Source organism: Ictalurus furcatus, chromosome 14 (assembly GCF_023375685.1).
Source record: "Ictalurus furcatus strain D&B chromosome 14, Billie_1.0, whole genome shotgun sequence".
NCBI classification, from domain to species: Eukaryota; Metazoa; Chordata; class Actinopteri; order Siluriformes; family Ictaluridae; genus Ictalurus; species Ictalurus furcatus.
Genome location: NC_071268.1, coordinates 6,512,232 through 6,536,242, shown reverse-complemented (window position 1 = coordinate 6,536,242; position 24,011 = coordinate 6,512,232). Strand labels below are relative to the sequence as shown.

At 37.0% G+C, this 24,011-nt stretch overlaps 1 protein-coding gene across 2 annotated transcripts; it reads right to left on the bottom strand.

Moving 5' to 3' along the window:
- Positions 1-5,968: 5,968 nt before the first annotated feature.
- shisal1b (shisa like 1b) lies at positions 5,969-22,935 on the bottom strand. 2 transcript variants are annotated; one of them, XM_053642014.1, is made up of 4 exons: positions 22,863-22,929; positions 20,584-20,797; positions 18,406-18,735; positions 5,969-9,680 (listed from the first exon to the last, which is right to left on the bottom strand). In XM_053642014.1, coding segments are annotated over exons 1-4 (612 nt in total). In that variant the 3' UTR covers positions 5,969-9,679. The 2 variants fall into 2 exon arrangements, with proteins under 2 accessions (XP_053497989.1, XP_053497990.1); XM_053642015.1 differs by lacking the exon at positions 5,969-9,680 and having other exon boundaries at positions 18,402-18,735; positions 22,863-22,935.
- Positions 22,936-24,011: the final 1,076 nt, after the last annotated feature.

Genomic DNA, 24,011 nt, shown 5'->3' with positions numbered 1-24,011 from the left:
TTTCCAAATTATCCGTGGTGTGTGAATGGGTGTGTGAGCATGTGTGCGATTGTGCACTGCGATTGGCTGGCTCCCATCCAAGGCCCCCACCTTGTGCCCCGAGTTCCCTGGGATAGGCTCCAGGCTCCCCGCAACCTTGTGTAGGATAAGCGATACAGAAAATAGTGGATGGCTGGAAAATCAGGTCAACATGTAAGGATGCAACATTGCAAATGCAGTAGAGCAGAAAATTATCTTTTTTTAAAAAAAAGTTAGCATTGTTAAGCAGAAAAGAAAGTAATTTTATATGTACTGTTATAACATAATATGTGAGCGTTATCTGATGTGAGGGTAATGCTGTATGTGAATACATTTTGATTGCAACCTTTCCCAAGTGCTTAGATATGAAATTACAATCAAATATTTTTAGGGTTTTACTCTCCCACACACAATAGACAGGACTAGCACCTTCTATAACATGATGAATGAGGAGTAGTGATGGTGTAATCAACGTCTGGTTTTCATACTGGTTCCAAAACCATATTTCAAGAACCGTAAGCATCCTCTTGTGAATGCATTATGTCAGAAACACTCATTGTAGTCCCTTGACATAAGATGAAAAGTTGGAGACAAATTTATGATCACTATTTATTGGAATTACCATGTGGTTGAGCAGCCTGTTAAACATCTGAATTGAGAATTCATCCATTAAGCAGAAATAAATACATTGTTTAAAACATTTTGTGGAATAAAAGAATTCCTAAAAATTTTCTTTGTAGTTATATACATCACCTCCCAGAGGGAAGCTTATCGAATTCACTAAAGAAAGGATGGGAAAGATCTCGCTCAAGATCTGCTCAAGTTTTCTGCCTCTGTGGTTTCCCTATAATTTTCTCTGCCTTGTTAACAATCCTAGACATTTTTGTCCTATTCTTTACCCCAGCAACACCATACCCAGTAGAGATGCTGTAGCTTAAAGTGCTTTCAATTGATCTTTTATAAATATACTTTTTGTGTGCGCACACACACACACACACATATATATATATATATATATATATATATATATATATATATATATATATATATATATATATATATATATATATATAAGAATGCTGAGGATATGGCTCTGGTAGGTTTACTGAAAGATGGGACTATAGACGGGGAGTAATCATATTTTAATTATATCAGCAAAATGCTTAAGTACTGTTCACATAGTAAAATCAAGTAGTTAATTTTATGTTCCTTGAGAGACAATTAAAAATTAACAACCAATATATGGAAACTATATATATAAAGTAACAGTCAGTATCTGGTGGCCTCCAGCTGCTTTAAGTACTACTGTGCATCTCATCCTCATGGACTGCACCAGATTGGTCAGTTCTTGCTGTGAGATGTTACTCCACTGTTCCACCAAGACATTTACAAGTTCTCGATCACGTCTGGGGGGGACACATGGTTACATGTAATTTTCCACTGCAAGGACGATCAGCTGTCCTTCCTGTCTCCCTGTAGCACCGTCTTAGGCATCTTACATTACAGACATTGCAGTTTATTGCTCTGAACACATCTGCAGTCCTCATGCCTCCCTGCAACAGGCCTACAGCATGTTCACGCAGGTGAGCAGGAACTCTAGATATCTTTCTTCTGGTGTTTTTCAGAGTCAGTAGAAAGGTCTCTTTAGGGTCCTAAGTCATTGTAACTGTGACCTTAATCGCCTACCACCTGTAAACTGTTCGTGTCTTAAGGACTGTTCCACAGGTGCATGTGAAGCAATTGTTTATGGTTTATTGAACAAACATGAAAAACATCGTTTACACCCTTTCCAATAAAGATCTGTAAAGATTATTTGGATTTTACAAAATGATCTTTAAAATACAGTCTCCTGAAAAAAGGTCTTTCTGTTTTTTGCTGAGTTTATACATAAATGTGTGTTCACGCACATTATGTTTATACATAAATGTGTGTAAAATACCTCGATCCTCCACAGTTTCCATATATTGGTTGTTAATTTTTAATTGTCACTCAAGGAACATAAAATTAACTACTTGGTTTTACTATGTGAACAGTACTTAAGCATTTTGCTGATATAATTAAAATATGATTACTCCCCGTCTATAGTCCCATCTTTCAGTAAACCTACCAGAGCCATATCCTCAGCATTCTTATATAAATAAGAGATGCAATCCTGAATCCGCATCTCATTAGTACAAATGGCAAATAGTATGGGTGATATAACACAGCCCTGTGGCACACTTGTATTTAAGATAAGTTCATTAGACATGTTGCTGTTAATTGGATTACTTAGGAGTCTTTATGTAAAGGGCTACCTTGTTCACAGTTTTTGGTCATAAATTTGATAAAAGCATGAAAGTAGCCCTACTTTATTAAACCAATAAAAACAATACGAACTTTTAAAAACAATGTTAAAAGTAACATTGGGTAATAATATACATGCTAGGTGTTATGTTTGAAATGTACATGAGCACATGTAGTGGTGGTTCTGAATGTGGAGTAGGGTTAGCATAATGAGACTCTAATCTCTGTGGTGGCTTAGTGGTTAAGGCTCTGGGTTACTGATTGGAAGGTCGGAGGTTAAAGCCCTTGGGTAAGGCCCTTAACCCTCTCTGCTACCTGAACTGTATCAGGGCTTACCCTGTGCTCTGACCCCAACTTCCTTACATGCTGGGGTATGCGAAGAAAAGAATTTCACTGTGCTGTAATGTAGATGTGACTAATAAAGATTCATTATCATTAATGTGTTTTACTGCAGTGTTCAGGTGTTTCACAACTCTTCTAGATCTTTCAGATCATTTCAATTCATGTTATTGTACATGGTTTATGTTATTTGTGCTGCTTTATTCTTCTCAGTTTTCAGGATTTCTGTGCGTACATGCATGCATATGCATTTATTCTCTTTCAGTTAGCAGCATCCCATTCTAAAAATATGTTTCCGCACCTATGATTGCCTGTGAGCTCGTGACAACAATGCAATCATTCTGCTTTGTGGAGACTAATTGTAACCATATTATGAGAAAAAGCCAAACCAGTCTTAGACCCATGTCAAATGTCATGACAAATGTCAAAACACCAGTTCATAAAACTAAAGAAGAGGTTAGAAATAGACTTTTGTTGGTTTTAAAATGCACTCATTATTGCAGACATTAAGACATGGCATCGTGGCACACCTATGAATCAAGAGTTTAAGCACACTGAACAGAATATCTTCAACTAGTGTTTTGATAAATCCTTGTTCTGACATTTAAAGCTGCAAAGCTTATAGGAGCTGAAAAATATGCTTGTCTTGCGGCCAAGATTTAAAATTATATTCTCATTTAGACATCTTATAGGGAAATATATGTATATATTTGTTATATCTTATAGCCTAATCAGTTTGAATTTTATAATCAATTTGCATGTTCTAATTATTGGGGGGGGGGGGGGGGGGGGGGGTTCAGAGACATATTCTTTATGTTTTGGTGAGAAACAAAAATGGCATCAGACCAGTACTGAATGTAGTGTTGATAGCAATCCAAACATTTCAATGTCTTTAATACATCTATATCTATATCTATCTATCTATCTATCTATCTATCTATCTATCTATATATATATATATATACCCTGAGTGTATAAGTTATATTGATTTTATATCACTGATAACATAACAGTATGTTCAGTTCTGAGATAATTTTTAATACCACCCACAGTGGCTTCTTGTCCTACTCTACAGTCAAACCATTTTTATGGATTGAGACCTATATAAGATGCAAATATAAACAAATATATAAATTAATAAATAGAGAGAGAGAGAGAGAGAGAGAGAGAGAGAGAGAGAGAGAGAGCGAGAAGAAATTAGGACACTTGTACAATTGTAAAACTTATTAATATTTTCAAGTCGATGATATCTGCTTCAATCAGAAAGAAAGAAAGAAAAAGAGGGTAGAAATGTATCATAAACGCAATTGTTTTAGGTAGAGATAGAGCAGTTTTGGTGACAGGCATCTCAGAAGAGCTGTCCTTAGCACACTGTCAACTGTCAAAAGTACGCCCAAACAAACCTAAGCGAGCAGACAAAGCGTGTAGACATGTGATTCTCCCCGTACATCCCAGGTGCAATGAGGCTAAATCTAGATCTGCAGCAATGTCCTAATTCCAGAACACTGCTGCAAACATGACAGTCTGTCTTAGTCTTAATGATGTCTCACAACCCCAAGAGTCATGAGGGCTCAAAGGGACAGTGGGAGGATTGAGTTCTGGCCATATGGATCAGATAATACTGTCAAAATGATCAAAACAGCAGAGTCCCACACAAGAGTGGCTTTGAAGTGTTGACCATCTGACCTCTCAATAACGAGGTACACTAACATTCTGACAAGACAAAGACACATTTGTGAAGATAAGAATCACTACAGGTGCTTCTCATTTCTTACTTGTGCATCCTTGTTTCCTTTCCTCGCTTCCTTTCCTTGCGTCTTAGTTCGACCCCCTTCGAATGCGAGGGAAGGATGCAAGGATGAGATGTGAGGAGAGAGAACTCGAAGCAAGTCGAATGGAATATCCTCGCTCGCTCAAGCGTCACTTCAAAACAACGTCAATTAATGAGGACTGTGCTCAGCTGGATTACCTCACTGTGCATCAGGGAACGCATTATATTGTTGGAGTTTGGTTAATAACGACGTTCTTAATAAAGCAAAATCCACTGATAGTATGTGAAATGTCTGGGTTATTCAACAATGAATTAATGAACAATACATAATCTTTTGTGCAGCTTTGCATATCCAAACATTCAAGGATCAATTAATTACATATTAATTGTAAGCATATTATTATTTAATTATATTTCACACCAAATTCCTTCACATCATTAAAGGACTTTTTTGTGTTGCTCCTAGCTCCTCTGAAAGCTTCCTCACTCCTTGTTTCTCACCTCCTCATGGTGCAATTAGAGAACTGATATGTCCTTCAAGATGACTGACGTCATTCAATTTCCAGGTCACGGGCTGGAGGATGGAGGAACGAGGAAACGAGGACGCATCAATTTGAGTATAGAGAAGCACCCTATGTCTTCTCCCAACACATTCCTTAATTTCATCTTGGCAAATTCCCAAGGACCACTCAGATCTGCCCTATTATGGAAGTTGGACTTCTGATCTGAAGTTCATGAGTTCAAATCCCAGCACCTCCAAGTTGCCACTGCTGGGCCCTTGAGCAAGGCCCTTAACCTTTAAGTCGCTCTGGATAAGGGCGTCTGCCAAATGCTATAAATGTAAATGTAAATATATGTATTACACAACATCTACCAAATGGGTAGGATGAATTCTAACATGTGCTTCCTCTGAGACACGTGAAGCCAACCAAACATCTTTTCAAACTACTACTCACGCGGCATAACAGGGCAGCGTAACACACGCAGAGTAAAAGTGTTATCTGCCCTCTTCCACATACATGAGCTTACAAACACCCACGATTGACTCCCATGTCACTGTGAGTGACATGGGGAGATAATATGTCATCCCCCATGTCCAATGTCCAATTTCACCATGGTCTCTTGGACAAGGCCGGCTGTGGCATCATCAGAATTCAAACTCGCATGACTGGTGTATGCTTCTGATTCAGTTTAAGAAAGAACAGAGTCACACATCTGTAGCCAGGAACACAGCTGAAAAGATAGATATTTATTTTTCCCTTTAGTGACAGTACAAAGTTAACAACTGCAATACAATTGAAATAGAGGCTGTACAGTTTACCTAATAGCAAAACACAAGCTCACAGGGTGTGTGTGTGTGTGTGTGTGTGTGTGTGTTTGTGTGTTTATGCATGTGGAACATCATACAACCTGCTTTAAGTTGCCAGAAGCTACACTGCTGCTGTGTACAAGTATAGAGTTACTAAGGCAACTGTTGCCAAGACGGGCTGTCTTGAACACACCCCCAACCTACCCCCCCCCCCCCGCCCAAAAAAAAAAACAATGTGAGACTGTTGCCTCTTTGTGGTAAATCAATGACAGTAATTTTATTAATGTTAGTCTACTGACTTGTATGCCCTGGTGTACTCCCTTAAAAATCCATTCAAATCCAAACAGTAAATAATGTTTATAGATTCAATCTGCCTAGCAGTCTGTGTACTAGACCACACAGAATTGCGAATTATCTCCCATCTCCAATTAATTTCCCATCCTGCTGCAGATGTGCTTGAAATTCTCTACCCCTTTCCTGTTATCTACCATTGTTCATTCTGTGTCCATCTCCCTCCTGCATTCCCAGCCAGCTAATCATTGCAATGAACGTCAAGGTGTAACATGAGATGATACCGTTCCACTCTAGAAATTGGAGTAATTGGATTTTGGCTATACTGGGCATATTTGAAGCTTATTTACCATAATTATGGGCTGCAGGATTACAATCACTACCTAATCAGTCACATGTTTCTCACGAGACTTGTTATTTCTTTTTATATAATGTTGCAGTGTATATTGTATTCATGTTCATTATACAGCCCCGTCTTAATAATAGAAAATCAGAAGTGTTGCCATTAACAATTTTAAAAACAATTCAACCATACTGTTTTGCTCATAGATGGGATATACTTTATACTTTTATACATTTTATATTTAATTCAGGAAAGGTGTTAAAGGAAACCCCGTCTTTGAAGACTTGTATGGCTTATTATTAGATTAACGCTGCCATCCACTATATTAATCCGCTATACCAAAACAGATGTTTAGATTTTGGTTTATAAAAAATAATAAATCCTTGCACTCATAGGCCGCCACTGCTGTTTACGTTGCAATGCATTCTGGCTAGTGACGTCAAATGGTTGCAATGGTCTTGATTCTCCAGCAACCCTACTGCGATATAAACATGTCTTCAGCCTTGTCAATTTGGACCCAAGCGTGACATAAGTGAGGAGGCTAATATAGAAGACATTACTCAAAATGTACATCAAAATGAAGACGATAAGAGAGGTGAGGAGGCGAGAGTGGGGCAAAATCACCGGTGTCTGGCAACTGCACGTCTATTCCAACCGAGAGTGTTTGTTGTTTAAGGTACGCATATGGATTCAACTGTCGTTTTATGATGAAACGTATTCTAATAGCAATAATTTTTAGCGATTATCAGCCATCTCGCCATCATATACTTTATCCTGTTAAAATTCCGACGGCCCACCAGCACGCTGTCACCATGTTATGAGCAAATCTATCTACACAGCTTCTGTATGTACGAAGGCACTCGTATCTTTGGATTATCTTTGATTTTATGGAGATGCTAGTGATCCTGATCCTTTCTGCTCTCCGGACCAGCCTGATCCGTTCGGATGCCCTACCTCTGGATGGAGCTCTAATCTACTCCAATTCCAGATGGACATTCTCACAGTGGTTGCTGGGACTATGGTTGCTGCTATGGCCTTGGGACTGCAATTACCACATGCAGTTTTGCACTCAGGTCTCCTTTGAACAGTGGAGTAGTTCAACAAACAGACTTCATAAAAAACCATAATGAACTTTTCTTTACTTTTACACTATCCATGGTTACCTAGTTGAGGACGGATTCCCTTCTGAGTCTGGTTCCTCTCAAGGTTTCTTCCTCTTAACATCTTAGGGAGTTTTTCCTCACCACGGTCGCCACTGGCTTGTTCAATTAGGATAAGTTCACACACTTAAAACCTGTATCCCGTGTTTATATATTTCTGTAAAGCTGCTTTGAGACAATGAGCATTGTACAAAGTGCTATACAAATAAAAATTGAATTGAATTGAATTTGGAAAGCTAAGATTCTTGTGATTCGATTGATTTTGAGATACAATCACAACAGCAGTTACAATCAATGTCTCTGTAAGACCACCAACATACAAATAAACACTTACGAAACGGAGGCAACTCACCTCATAGTAATCCACTGATCCATAACATCCTTACAAAAATATTCTTGTTACATGGGCAAAGGTCCAAACAATCCAATTATGTAAAAATATTTAGTCCACCTTTCACAAGAGACCAAAGCCATGCGTGTACTCCAAATGGTTCAAGAACAGCTTTAATTTTACTTTGGGTATGCCTTGGCTAGGCGTTTTAGGCTAATTTTTAAGGAGTTTTACGTTATGAGAATATACAGAAAAAACGCACTAACTAGATGCTTACAGGTTTGATTCTATTTACAGATATCCCCTGTATCACAGCACACACGCACTACAAAAATTACAGCCAAAAGCAGCACACTGTGGCATTCGTTTCCTGCTCCGGGGGGTAGTAGCTAATTCTTTTGAGTGCTCAAGTGCAACCATTTTACATCATCAACTCAGAGATCATTGCGCACGTCACATAATGGCGGCCTCTGTAGGTTAAAATATGCGTTAAATATTAAGGATTTTTAAAGTAATGAACATATTTCGTGTGTTTCTAACAACGTATTTTAGTAGGAGAGAGCAATTATTACGTGTTAAGGCCTACAAGTCTTCATAGTTGGGGTTTCTTTTAAAGTAATTTCAAATTGGCAGTACTAATGGATTAGTAAATGGATTAAAACATGGATTGTAAATGAAAGTTGGTACTTAAACTCATTAATTAATTTCCTAGACTTAGATTACAAATGAAATGCAAAAAAAAAACAAAACAAAACAAAAAAAAAAACACAGTTTCATAACTGTGAAAGCACTACCTGCTTTCAGAAGACCATCAGATACTCTAGCTAATCTAACAATTAAAGTGAACAAAATTGTCATAAGTGATATTCAACATGTATGATCACAACTGGTTTCATGTTATGGAATGGCATAAAAATCTTTTGCCATCCATGAATTAAAATCTCTCAAATTTCAGCGTGTCGAATGCATCTAAATTAAATATTGCTTTAAAAAAAAGAAGACATTTTCATAGTATACTGTGAAATATCCTTGGGTATTTATTATATGATTTTTCCAAAAATTACAAGTGGGCTGAATGTTAAATAGTAAAAAATATTACCAGGAATCACTGCAACTTCAGTACTGATTTACCAGACTTAAAAAAACAAGACAACACTGCACCTACCATAACGTACAATATGTACATGTACCGTGTGCAGTGTTCAGCAAGCTGTTTTTGCAGCAATGGTATTGTCTTAGTGGTTCCTTACAGGGCTTGCCTCATAATATTCCCTAAAACAAAATACATAAATAATGTAAAAACAAATGCTCCTACCACCACACAATTACAGCAATTAGTCAGGATTAGGTCATATGAACAATATAAATATATTTATATTAAATATAAAGGTGTTCTTGAACACTCCTGCCCTTATGAGGGATACTGTGTTGGTCATGAGTGAAGAACTATTGTTTATTATCCTGGACAGACTTTAATATAGTTCTTTAGATCCTCCTGAAGTTCAGTTCAGTCTCATATCATCATCATCATCATCATCATCATCATCTCCGTTCCCTACAATCCAAGCTATGATGTAGTTCCTTTAATTACCTGGTTCTGGGAAAGAACCAAGTATGCCAACGATTCGTTTGTGTTTCTCTGGGTGATTCTGATGGGAAATCCATACAGAAGAACAGATGATTAGAGATGGTTGTACTTGAAGAGAGACAGCTGGAAGGGGAGGCATGCCTGAACCAGCATTCACTTACAACAGGGTTATTCTCCAAGGACTGAGGCACAAACTTTATTTTCCTCTAAGCATTCCTCTCAGATGTTCTCCCATCATCTGGCGTCTCTTTGAAAAAAAAAAAGAAAAAGGAAAAAGGAAAGAAGACACAATCAGTAAGATTAAAAGCCTAGTATGTGCGGCAATGTACTGAGCATGACCCAAATCTAAAAACTAGATGTGTTTTCACCATTTAACCCTCTTATAACTCCCAGAGGTCTAGACTTGTGTTCTACATAACAACATAACAATTTTATCAGGTTTGCTATAGTTTCTGGATCATTCCTAGAAGTTACTAAATAAGATGCTGTAAGATATTTAAATCATAAGCTGAAAATGTAAAAGTTTATGTATAATTTAAGTTTATTTTTTTTTTTAGTTATCTATGGCTAAGAACATAAAAACATAAAATTGGTACTTGAAGAACCCTTCTACCTTTTCTTCCTTTTCCTCAGTTCAAATCAATTTTATTAGTACAGCGCTTTTAACAATGGACATTTTCACAAAGCAGTTTTACAGAAATATATAATTGCGGATATACATTAAAACTGTATAAATGTATTCCTAATGAGTGAGCCAGAGGTGACGGTGGCAAGGAAAAACTCCCTGAGATGACATGAGGACTCCTCATCCTCATTTGAGTGACACTGGATAGTGATTATAAATAATTTCTCTTCTACAACAGTATACATATATTATAATATATGGTTAAAGAGTGCAATAGTGTCAACAGAAACTTAAAATTATGAGCAACTTAAGAGTATGAGCATCAGAGTCATTTCTGAATTCATTACAGTTTTCATTTAAAGTCTATTGTGTTGAAGTTATCGACTCTTCAATGATGGAGACATGAGTCCTCCTAATCCTCATACCTTCTTCTTATTTGTGCAATATGTCATTTACTGTTTTATTCAGGCACAGACTTTCTGTTTCTGTTAGTTACTTATGAAAAAATGCTGAACCAAATGAAAACCATTAGGGCAGCTCCCATTAGGAAGTATTTTCTTTAGCAGGGACTGTAAGGAGGCATCTATCAGCACAGTAGGTTTTCTTTCACATGTAACATATCACAACCAAGATAATAAATATAAATTACACCCTAACGGTGTTCCAGCTACACCATAACACCATTCACAAACATTTTTGATCACCTCCTTGTTGATATTTCAAGAGTGAGGAGATCCACAGCCATAACAGTTCTATTGTACTCCTCTATTAAATTTTATTTTCTGTCCCAGTACCTTCAAGCACAAAATGAATATTCCAAATATAATAGAAAATAAACTTGTTCATATTATAATTCGAGGCTGGTGGGAATTTTAGCAGTTATCAGCGAAATTCAGAGTATTCAAAAGATAACAGTCTTATTTTTAGTTGAAGGTGTTTTCTGGTCCCTGTTAATTATACACACAATATGCCAAGCACCATTTAAAATAGTCTGATTTTTGTTTACTTCAGTTTACTTCACAGCTTGACCCAAAATACCCAAATCTGGCAATTTAGTGTAACAACCTGCAGAGACAAATACAGTAGAGTAGCGATCCATAAACTGTCATTTGTAACATACTTTTATATTTATGTAACACTGTGATTTCCTGAGGGGGAAATGTTAAGGAAGCAAAAAGTCCTTGATAAAGAAATGTTTTTGTTTTTTAATGGTTTTGTCATCTTGGATCATTTGACCTCAGACATTCCCACAAAACTTTGGACAACACATCTTACAGTGTCTCATCTAATTCATATCCGTTCCTTGTCTTGTCATATCCGTGTCTTGTGTGCAAATCCTAAACTCTCTGTGCATCTGCTCACTACATTAAAGTTCTTTCTTTTTTGTCCATCCCTTCTTTGTGTGTGTGAATATACTCTCTCAGCCACGTTTTCCTTCCACCTACTTCGACTGATCTCATTTGTAAGTTGTTAGATGGAAATTGGTCTTATCAAATTAAAATTCAGACGAATTCAAATATGTGAGGGGGATGTGCTTGGATTTTATTAGACTTAAAATATTTTTTTATTTTATTAATTTTTTTTTTTACATGGAATGTATTTGTGACCGAGAGTCTAAGGCTGTAGATGGGATGGTGCTACTTTCCCCCAAGCCAATCACAGTGACACTAACCAATCACGGGGTATCTGTAAGTTCATATATGTAGAAGAGGGTAGATGGCGCTTTCCTATGAGTAGGTTCAGCTGTTCTGTGAGATAATATGAGCAGCAGTCAGAAAAGATGTGGTGACTGGTTTCATGTGTTTTAGAGTAAATTCAATTATATGAATTGGTTCCCAGCCAGACTTCAGTCAAGTAGGAGAGTGCTTAAGCATTACATTACTCAACATTATTGTAGGAAGCTAGAGTGTACTCAATGTGCCGTCAAGTCACGTCCCTGAAAACATTAACATTTTTAAAGTAAATGAGGAGATTATGACTCTATCACTTACAGCATTCTGTGAAGACAAGATTTTACATACAATTAAGTACTTGTAGCACACTCTTTGAAAAAATGGTAGTCAATTGTACCATTCCTTGTTGCTGTGGCTGTACCCTCAAAAGGTTTAAATGTTTACTCTAAAATGTAGTTATTGTCCTGATTATATATCTTAATTTTTTTTTTTTAAAGTCAACTACAATCACACCTTCAGCTGAAAGATATATAACAAAGGACTAAAGATAAGTGTACCATACTAGCGGTAAGGAAATACACAGCATGGTATCCTTTTTTGAAACTAAATAATCCAATAGGAATAGTTGCAAAAATGGCAAGAAAAGCACGAACACTTCTACAATGACAAGTGAAAAGTGAAGCAAAGAATCAAGAGGCTACTATGGTCAGATAAAACCAAGATAGATTATTTTGGCCTGTAGACCACTGGCATAAATAGTATAAGAAAAAGCTCAAGACAAAACAAAAATGCTAATATGTGAATGAAGGCTAATCAATTAGCATTTGGTTTTCATGAATTAGCAATGTCAGCATTTGTAAATGTTTCTCATTCTATAATTTGCATGATAAATTCCATTAAATGACACACGTTGCTATAACTTTGTTGTTGTATTTTCCTTATTAAAGATGTCTGTACAAGAAGAATAACTGAATAACTGGATACCACCTGTTCTTAGGTCAAAGGTCCATAAGTATCAACCCTCAATGCTCGGGACGTACAGTGCGGGTATTAATACAAGTTTATGGGAAGCTTTCACATTTTCTATTTCCAGTGCTTTTTAGATAGAGTAACCGAACCAGAATTAATCAGTAAAGGATCAGTAAAAAAAAACCTGTTAATATTTTAATTATTTGTTTTTATTATTATAAAAAATAATCAATGGTTATTAAAGAATATGCAGTATATAATTATGATTTAATGTGCTTTCATGCTTTAATTCTTTTTATTTGACCCTCTAAAATAAAATTAATCATAAAAAATTAAATTAGAATATTGTCAATATTAAAAACTAAATACATTTAAAGCTTGGTATAATATTCTATAGTACTAATATTCTCTTGGGGGGGGGGTTCTTCATGTTTTAGAGCACCAGATTTTTTCCAAGTCAGCCGAGACCTGTATTATAGGGTTCATGATATCAAAATCTACAGGTAATCATGATCATTTAAAGCATTTCTCATTTATGCAGACTCCATTTTCCCAACAGAAGCAAAAGAAGCATTGCATGCTGATATTACTGTGTCCAGAAGGAGCACTCCCACTGCCTCGTCCTGTCTGTTTTCGTTGATGGTGTATTTTTAGCTAGAATGATGGCATGTCCCAAGTTCTGACTGCTCCCTCTCCTACAGCCCAGCCAAATAGAGTTTCCTCAGCTTCATGCTGAATCCCACTGGGCTCTTAGATATCTGTAACTTAAGCCAGATCATTTGGCTCTCTGTCCTCAGTTGGGAGACAAAAGTTGCCCTGCATGCCCTACACTAGTCTGCAGAGACAAAGCCAAGGCCTACAGCCAGACTATTCAAATACTGGCTTGCTATCTTATTTACAAAGCAACATATGCCAAATCTTGTTTCATTAACATCAGAGTTTCTTTGTACTCTTGTGAACAGAAGTTATTTACTGCAAACATCCTAGTGCCAGTGTAATATGTAAGCTATATATATATATATATATATATATATATATATATATATATATATATATATATATACATTCATTACATTAACCAGTGCAGAATCTGCTCCATGGTTTAATCCATGATGATCATATATAAGAAAACCATGCCGCACGGTATTTTTCCTTAGATCTTCTAGAAGCATCATCAGAATATCAATCAGGACAAAGTAGTGTGTTTGGTCTATAAATTTGCAACCCTGCCTGGATATTCACAAACTGATTACACCTGTTGCTAGCAACTGTTTGCTAGTTGCTAGTTTGCTATGTTAATTTACTTGCTTGTTGCAGCAGACAAATTAACATCTTAACAATGCATCTCTAACTTTGTCTCAAATCACACACTGAACTTCTAATTCTTGAAATTATAACCATTAGGTTATAGTATGTGAAAAAGTCTAATAGATTTGTATGTAGCAAATAGTACCTAGAAGACACTTTAATTTGAAATTCAAATACTATAAAACAATTCTGTAATTAGATTTAATTAGACTCACGATTTTTTGACTGTTTTTCGACACCTGATTCTTTCATTACCTTCTTCTAACCTTGATTTAAGGTTAGATAATTAAATAATTATATTGTACAGTACATGCAATTTCTATCTAGTGATGCATAACACAGAATTTGCAGTAAATGCCATCTTCATGCAGCAATCTGCCACTTTTTCCCTGCCTCATACATAGTGTGCCCCATGTACACTGTCCATTTAGTAGTTTTGACCAACAGTGACTCTACAGGTATCTTTTTCTCCAAAGATAGAATAGCCTCCTTTCACTCCTTCCATCTCGGTGTGTGTTTACTACAAGCATTTTTAGTAGAATGCAACAGAGTGTCCATTAAAGTCAGATTCCCCTTGTTAGCATTACTAGCCCGTATGAGCTATCACTCACCAGACAGTGTCTGAAGCCAAATAATGCTGACACGGTGAGCTCAGCTGGCAATTTCAGACCCTAGTACAGAGTCGAAGCTGGCCTTAGGGCTGCAGTCTAAAAAGCTTCCTAGTCAGAAATGTTCACTTTCGGTGATGACCGAAGAAGCCTAGAAAGCCTTCCCTAGTGTGACAGGTGTTTTTGCTGTTTTCAAACTTGCATACATCCTGAAAACACCTGTGTGGAGCATTCATTTCCATGCCTTCTAGCTCTGGTTTAATAAATATGCCATGCAAATTTGTGCACTGACCTTCAGGTTATTAGATTAGACATACATTAGCACTATGTTTATTAATTGAATGAGATCTTCCCTCCTGTTCTAAGCGTGCACGTTAGAACTTTTACAAGATTTGGATTTTAATTGCACTGCTGTGGAACAAACCATTTCAATGTCACCATGTAATACATTTTCAAGTTCCAGAATGTGACTGAAAGATAATTTTAATTCAGTGCAGTGATGCAGTGTTTCATGTTGCGACTGCTGGGGCTCTTTCAGTTGCCTTTTTGCTATTGCATATGTATATATACTTAATTTCTATTATTTCACCTAGACTTCACCATGGTGGTGAAAACTGTATGATTTAATTTGGCACCCATATGGTAGAAGGCATCTAACTTTGATTGCTGTCATTGTGCTAGATTAACCTAAGTACCAGAGGGAATTCTTATTTGTTAGAGGCAAGTCTTTGATTGAAGTAATATAGATCAGTCATACTGTATATGCAGGAATTATATGGACCACCACACTGCAAAAAAAAAAAATGATATCTTAGCAAGTATCTTAAGTATAGGTAAATCCAACTAATATTTCTTTTTAAACAAACAGAAAACAATTATGCCTATTTGTTGATATTTTACTTATTTCATGCTTGAAATGTTCTTCTTATAATGGTTGCTTATGTCAAGCATTTATTTCTAGAAAGTAGCAAAATTATCAGACAAAAAACTTTAAGTTTGAAATTTACATCTAGAAAAAACTAAAATATTCTTAATTGTGTTATTTTTTCAATATAATAATCTCATAATGACAAATATTTGATAACATTTCCAGTTTTCAAGATATCATCTCTTAGATGTCTTAGAAATATCTTAGAAGATATTTTTTGCACTACATAGGTTCAATCTTTTTATGAAGCTCAAACAACATGTAATTCATTAGAACAAAATAAAAGCCCTTGACTGCATATAAATGCATACACAGTATCCCAACTAGTAATGTAAATATTAATTTAATGTGAAATTACTAGCATCTACAATGGGAGGAAATTCAAATAAATCCTTTTTAAAACTGTATTCTCAGTTCTAGCAGTCAGTAAGTTGGGAAAAGAGTGAGATAACAGGCCCAAGAGACAGAGGATGTGACATATGACATGTTACCAATTAATATTTGTAATATGTACTCGATGTGAATTGAACTCAAAATAACTGTAAAAATAGAAGAAAAAAACATTACAGTGAAATTCTTTTCATCACATATCCAAGCTCGTTATGAAGTTGGGGTCAGAGATGACACAGCACCCCTGGAGCAGAGAGGGTTAAGAGTTAAGGCTGTGCTGGGGCTTGCACCCCCACCCTGCTGATCAGTAACCAGAGCCATTAACCATTGAGCCACCATTGCCCTGTGAATATATATAAAACACACTATCTGCAAAAGGAGTCCAAGCACTACAAGAGACGCAGGACATTCTGACGAGTGGTGTGGTGTCACAAGTTAATTGCTGATTTTCCACAAAGGGAAATGGGTTCATAATGGGTTCATACAAGAGCTGGACACTCAGTCCCTACTATGACATGTCACTGTCTGAGGAGTGTCTCCTATTTATAGGGATTATTTAGAGATGAGCCTCTCTTGTTCCTTGGCATCACCCTGCACTTTCTCCTTGTTAACATCGCCTCTCACAGTGGTGCAAGTGTAGCGGTCATTTCTCAACACTTTTATGCTTACTCCTTGAGTGAGTATTGCTCCCATGAAATATATCATCCATATGAGTTTATTTATTTATTTATTTTTTAACCACTATAGCAGGGTTAAACAGAATGTTATGTATGCTCATTGTGTATATAACTCATCAGTCAGAACCTGCAAAAAGGGATCTGTGCAAGGGTTCCAGGGACAGATGGTTGCATAAAGGGGGTATTTATTGCCAATACTGCATCATGTGTCACTATGTGACTTTGCTGCAAGGTCTCAGCATGTGTGCACACGCATGGAGGTATCCAGGTGGCAGTTCATAGAACCACAGTTATACACGTATAAATAAGTAAAAGCATCTGAATGATCCCATATGGTATGCTTAGGTACGTTTGTCTCTTTTTAGAAGATGGACACACAAACGTACACACAACACCACCACCATGAACAACAAGAACAACCATTACAACAACAACACCACCAACAACAACCGTTACACTTAATCTGTATGTAAGACTGTGTAAGTTGTACTGTAGTGTTTTCATGAAGGCTTCAGTTCCCATTCATTTTACTTCACACAGGCAGCATGTTGATGGAACACAATGCAACTAACAAACAGCAGAATAATCCTGCTTCCTGTTAACATTCCCAGGGGCTGCCTCTTATTATCCCAATGACACAATACACAGAAACTTGCCATGTAAAGCTATTTCTAGTGCTTTCTCATGCCATACCAGGAAAAGAAATAAATGGCTGGTAACATTCACATACAGAGACATCACATTGGCATAGCTTACTCTGGTCCTTCGAAGTCACTTGCTTCAATTCCCAAGTACGCAATAAGCAATAACATAAGAAGTTAGTCATATTTGAGTCAGTGACCTATCTTACAAGTCTCGACCCCTATCAGCAGATGTTTTCTTCATGGTTCAGGCCAGTTCTATTAATTTCCCTGATAGTCCCTGAGGAATGGATTAGACTGTCTCCAATGACCTCAAGCAGACAATTGAATTGTGTTGATGTACAGTTTGTGTCTATGAAGAACAATCCCCTAAATGAGTTTTCTCTGAAATCCCTGCACTGTACTTGGAAAGGTAACAATGACAGCTGCATGAGACATGGATATCAAAAGTAGGATTAATAACCAATTATATATATATTCTATTTACAAATATACAAATGTTCCATCTGTACATGAACATCTGAACATCTGTTTCTTACCATTGCTATCATGCCACATGAGCATGTGTCTCTCCCCATGTGTACATTATTGTTTGTCTTTGTCTGACTGTGGATTTGATTGTTCTTCCTTGGTTAAAATCATCAGATAATTTATCCCAGAGCCCCAGTAAAGGGTCGGAGATGCAGAAAATGCAGAGGCTGTTGTATAGCATTCTGAGGTGACCTTTCCAGACAGAAAGGCTGTCACCGCATCAATTCGTTAGATAAATATAGTACAACTCTCTGGTAAAAAGTCATTCTGTACCTTTCCACTTAATATTGGACTCTGGTCTTCCAGCTTTCCTTACTCAACATAAAATCACCAAGACATATCAAATCATTCTGAGACATATTTTAATTGACAATCCACTGGGTTTTCTTTTTAGCTTATTTACTTCAGTGACAGAAATAACACAAGACATATTTTGCTTGCTTTAGGGCATTTAGTCAACATCAATGATAGCCTAGAAAAGGAAACTTTTGATAGTTATCTGGTGACTGGCACTAAATTGCAAAAATGTAAAAATATAAATAAATAAATTAGTTGGTCAACATTAACAAACACTTCAGAAAGCTTGGTTGAAGTCTAGTGTACTGTACATTTTTGTACTCACCAGGCGATTGATGTGTTGTGTGCAATGTGTGTCGGACTCTGGGCCTCTGGCTTTAGGCTGTGTCTGGGCTGGGAGTGATAGTGTGGCTGTTGGTAATGTGATAATCCTGCTGGAGCTCCAGGATGAGAAAGCTGCCCCTGACTCTCCTCCTGCTCAGGCCTTTGCCACTGACTACGAGCTTGCTTCAGCCAGCGCCCCCCGAGCCCCCACTTCTCCAGGTACACCCTGAACACTTCGTAGTTTATGGCTGAGTAGTAGAGGAAGTCCAGTGCCAGCAGCACCATGACGAAAAAGCCATAGATCCACACTCCAACCAGCGCTGTGTAGTTACTGAGATAAAACACAGAGGACATAAGGTATGAACAGATGTGTCTATTCAGTAATGGTAATGAATCAGGGCCTTCAAGGCCTAAACCTTGTTTAAAATGGCTGGTTGCCTTGGCTTTGATTATTTTTGTTTACTTATTTTAGCTGCCTGCAGCAATATATATAGATATATTTTTGGCTTTTACAAACTGTTTTCTTGCCAAATCCCAGTCAGTGCACCATTTGGAGCTAGCAGTAAATGGAAAAGACAAGATTTTTAAATGTGAAAGTTAACATTTTAGTCCCACCAAGGGTACGTTCCAGCCCCCCATGTTCCTGTGACAAACCCTGGATCCACCTCAACCCTGACCAGGATAAAGCAGATACTGTAGATGAGTGAATGAATGAATGAATGATCATTTTAGATTCAGACAGTCTTGATTGAATAACAGATGCACTAAGGTAAGTTGATACAAATGATTTTTATCACATGTTACTGGCAACATAATTACCTACGTGAGTAGGTTTTTAAATGATATTATTATTATATAATAATTGATAGCTATTGCCACTGGAAACCACTGCTGTTTTAATCTCAATACTAAGTTAACAGTTGCTTGCTTTTAGTGGCACTGATATTAAGGCTTTGCAAAAGCATCCCCATATATTTTTAGATTCTGTGTATAGCTGATGGGTATTTTTGAAAACTTTTCATCAACTTAAAAGTGTGTATGTTCGTGCACAAAACTGAATGCACACAGGTTCCAATAACTAACCAGACAAACTGGAAAACAATGATAAAATAATATGGTAGATGTAGAAGCAAGGCATTTCATAAAATCTTTTTAAAGCATTTCTGGTTTTGATGAGTATTTGGTTTGCTTCCTAAATATGTTAATTCAATCCCATACGAGGCTGTAGACAAAACCACTTTTTCTCTTTTCAAATATCACATTACAGGATTGTTATGCATGAGCTTGCTTTGACAAATACTCTCCAATGCTGAGCTGATTGTGAGTGGCTGTGGTCTCTTTTTTTAACCTAAGGGCAATGATAAATATCACTGGCTATGTCCTGCTGACCGCAAATGTGAATGAAATGGCTTCTCACCAGGTTTCCTTTCCTCACACAATGCTTTTATAATGCCTGAGAACACAGTAGGTGAGCGCAGTCTGGCGTGACCATTAGTAAAGGAGACATACTGTGTGGGAGACAAGAACAACTTCTAGCCTTGCTAAACTGTGATAATAACTTGCACAAGGGCAGCGTTACTTAATTCGGCATTTTAAAAATGCAGATCTGACTTGTCGGTGACATTGTTCATCTCCGAAAATTTGCAGTTTTAGTTCAACGGCAAAGTCTGCGTAGGAAATGAGATGCTGTTCCAAGAGCAGCGAAAAATATCAGACTCTTTTGAGGTCCAGGTTTATCACATAATCTTGCTTTTCTATCTGTGTGGGCTGCACGGGTTGGTGCCAGGTTGATAATCCCTCTATCTATGCCTCACGCAATCTAAATGTCAGTTACTTGCTCCACCATCCATCTGGAGCCTTTGCTATTTGCTGTGTTCTCAGTGGGAAGAACATAACAGTGCTGTGTAGTCAAGAAGCAAGGTAGGGGCAGCTTAATGTCATTGAAAATGTGTTATCCCATGTTAGCGTATACTAATATTAAAATCATGTCTGGGTAATGCTGGGTAAAAGAAAATAACAATAAAAATATTATAGGTAAATAGAGGGAAACATCACTTAAATGGATGGGGTGCAGAAATCAATCAATTAAGTCTCAAGTAGAATTACTGCTTACAACCAATGTGGCTAGTAAGAAGCAAATATACTCTATGAAGTTTTCTTCTCACAGTCATTGACTTACTTATGTGAAAACCCATCCAGAGTAGATGTGAGGTTGACCTGCATGATGGTTTGAAACTCAGTGTCATTGCAGCAGTACTTGAAGGCAGTGTTGTTGTGGTGACAGCAGAACATGTAGGTCTTGTTGTCTGACAGGCGAGGACAGTGGAATCCAAAATGATACCGGCCCTTTTGGTCAGTGTAGGGTTCACACACTCGAAAATGAGCCGAGAGAGCTGCAGGAAACAGAATTTAAAGTAAGGTTATGCTTCAACATGTCACATGACCATATCTTGGACTTCTGATCAACGTCAGTCATTGTGAAATCAAGCTCTTGGTGTTATGTCATGGTACCGATCCTGCTTATTCCATGATTGTTATCCTGGTTTGACTTGACATTGTTTTAGGTATGTTTTTTTTTTCTTTTCAATTCTGTCCCTGCCTAGTCTAGCCTGAGCTACCAGGGCAGTGATAACTCAGCGGTTAAGATGATGGTGTACTCCTCGGAAGGTCTGTCAGTTCAAATCCTGGCACTATCAAGCTGCCACTGCTGGGCCTTTGAGCAAGGCCCTTAACCCTCAGTTGTATAAATGAGAAAAATGTAAGTCACCCTGGATAAGGTTGTCTGCCAAATGCTGTGAATGTAATGTAGTCTGTTTGCTGATCTCCTTATTTGGGCCTGTTTCACATTATGAATTTGAAAAATTGCCTTCCTTAACTATTTTAAATAAGCCCTGCATTTGCATCCAACCTGTATGTGTCTGAGAGGTTGACGGAGAGCTGTGTTAAAAACCAAAAGATTAACCCTTTCAACTCCTTAGACATATCACTGGGTCCAGATGAGATGAGAAAATCATAACAAGTGTAGGAAGCCAGAGGAACTCAAGTAATTATTACTGAGATGAAAGTGCTGCAGCACCTGCTCTCTTTCATGTGCTGTGTCTGAGCTACGTTAAAGAAAATGTACAGAGAGCAGAAGCCTTACCTGTTCATTTGAATAAAAAAAACCCTAAAAGAAACCAACAAAAAAACATGAGTGTTTCTGTAGGTCCTTAAATAAACAAAAACAAAAATTACCTACTAATCACCTAGATCTCATTCTATGTAAATCTTTTATACAACCCTGGTTCGTTCCAAGTCAAGACTCAACATTTATTATAAAAGAAAGACAAACATGGCCCAAGCACCAAAAATATTAAATCTATTTCTCTAATGTGTAATGAGCACAGTGTGCTTTTGACAACAAACACTGAAAAGGTTAGACTCAGGGAGTATATTTGTTTCCTCCCATGCATTCATGTTCATTCTTAAATGGATTTTGTTGTGTTCAGTCTTTCCTAATTAGTAGCAATCTCATTGATGGACAAAAATATATATATATATATATATTGAGTTAAGAAAGTCTCCCTGTGTTTACAAGTTGATAATATTATGAGGCATAAAGATTAGGACAAGGCATTGGTTTGGTCCAAGAAGCCATGCTCACACAAATGCCCCAATGAGACATGTAGCTCCACAATTATTGCCACCCTTCATAAGCAAAAAATGGATTCAATTGAATTTTATTTGTCTAGCTGTATTTGTATAGTGACAACAGACATCATGACAAAGCGGCTTTACAGGAATCTGGGTATAGATCTGAAATAACAAGCAATACGTGATATGGGCACTAGTTTTATATGAACATCCATCCATCCATCTTCTATACCGCTTATCCTTTTCAGGGTCACGGGGAAGCCTGGAGCCTATCCCAGGGAGCATCGGGCACAAGGCGGGGTACACCCTGGACAGGGTGCCAATCCATTACAGGGCACAATCACTTTTATATGAACATGTTTGTTTTATTTTGTTTATTTGTTTTTAAAATATAAAATTCAGTATGATCATTGGTCTTCTTTCTGGCAAATTTGTTTGTTTGTTGTATTTAAAAGAGTGCCTTGTTTTTGTATTGAAAAGAGAGTTTACACATGCACAACTATCCCCAAGGATGATCATTTATTGCATTTATTGCCAATTGATAGCATTTATTTTAAATACTGTATTCTTTATAGGTGTCAATATTATTGCTACATTTTTGTGTAAAAATGATTTAACATAAAAACAATTGCACTGTTAGAAGAAAGGTACATTTACAACTGTTTGAGTAAAGATTTGTTTGCGTGGAGTCTAGTATACACTCATTGTATACACTCGTTTTTGTTCATTCTCTTGAAGGATGTCAGTCATTCTGGAGTGAAAAACAATACATAAAGTCATAAATAAAAGAGCTCATAAAGTCAGACCCTCATTTACTAGTCTTACCTGCAGAGGAAAATAGGAGCAAGATGATGGCCAAAAGGTTGAAGGATCGACATCTAGTGACACTCATCTTTTTGTCCTCCTCCATGAGAGGATGGCCGGAGGAGGAGGGACAGCTTCAGCTGAGCTCAGACATCATGTCTCGTGTCCAGCTGATGTTGTCATGGCTGCAGCAATCTGACAGGCCACCTGTCAGAGCAGAAGATCCAGCTGGTCAGGATAGATCTGAAGACCAGGGCAGATATTGAATCCTGTCCAATTTTTATTTTTTTTTCCAGGATTCAAGATTCAAGAGTTTTATTTGTTACATCTATTGTGTGGAACAAGGAGTATAATTCTTGTGTCTCAGCAACTCAACACAGGAGGATATAGGGGGAAATATATATATATATATATATATATATATATATATATATATATATATATATATACATATATATATATATATATATATATATATATATATATATATATATATATATATATATACAGACAGGTATTCAAACAAAAAGTAGGCATAAAAAGAATAAAGAAATAAGAAATAAATAGCAGCATCTGAAATTGGTTGAAAAACAGCATCAACAATGGATTGCAGACAGAACGTGACATCGGAGGACGTGAGGAGGTGAATAAATATGCATATAAATAGTGCATGCACGTGCGCGTGTGTGTGTAGTCGAGTACATACTCATGTCGTTGTGATAAATGTTTTGATTCACTCATGAGTCGTAAAATAGCATTAAAGTCTTAATTACTTAACATATTATTAAGCACATAAAAATGCTCATTTAACATTCCCTTATCAAAATGAAAAAATGAAATGCACCTAAACTCTTGTACGCAGCTTTGTGTTTTAGCAAAGGGCATCGGTAGCGTGTATAAGTATGGTCGTTTACATGAACACATTCAGAGAGAAACAGTACTGTAATTCAAAGTGTCTACCTCAGTTCTTGCCTCTGCTATTAAGTCTGGTGATTTCAGTCTAGTAGAGGTCACCAAACCTAGCATTTTGAGCATTCAGAGTTCAGAAAGACCAAGAGAGCTAATAATCCATCTACTGAGTGCTACTGATATGCAACCTCTAGTCTAAATCGCTTTACTTTTTGTATATCTATCCTCATTGAGAACCCAAGGTCAAGTGCATTAAAATCC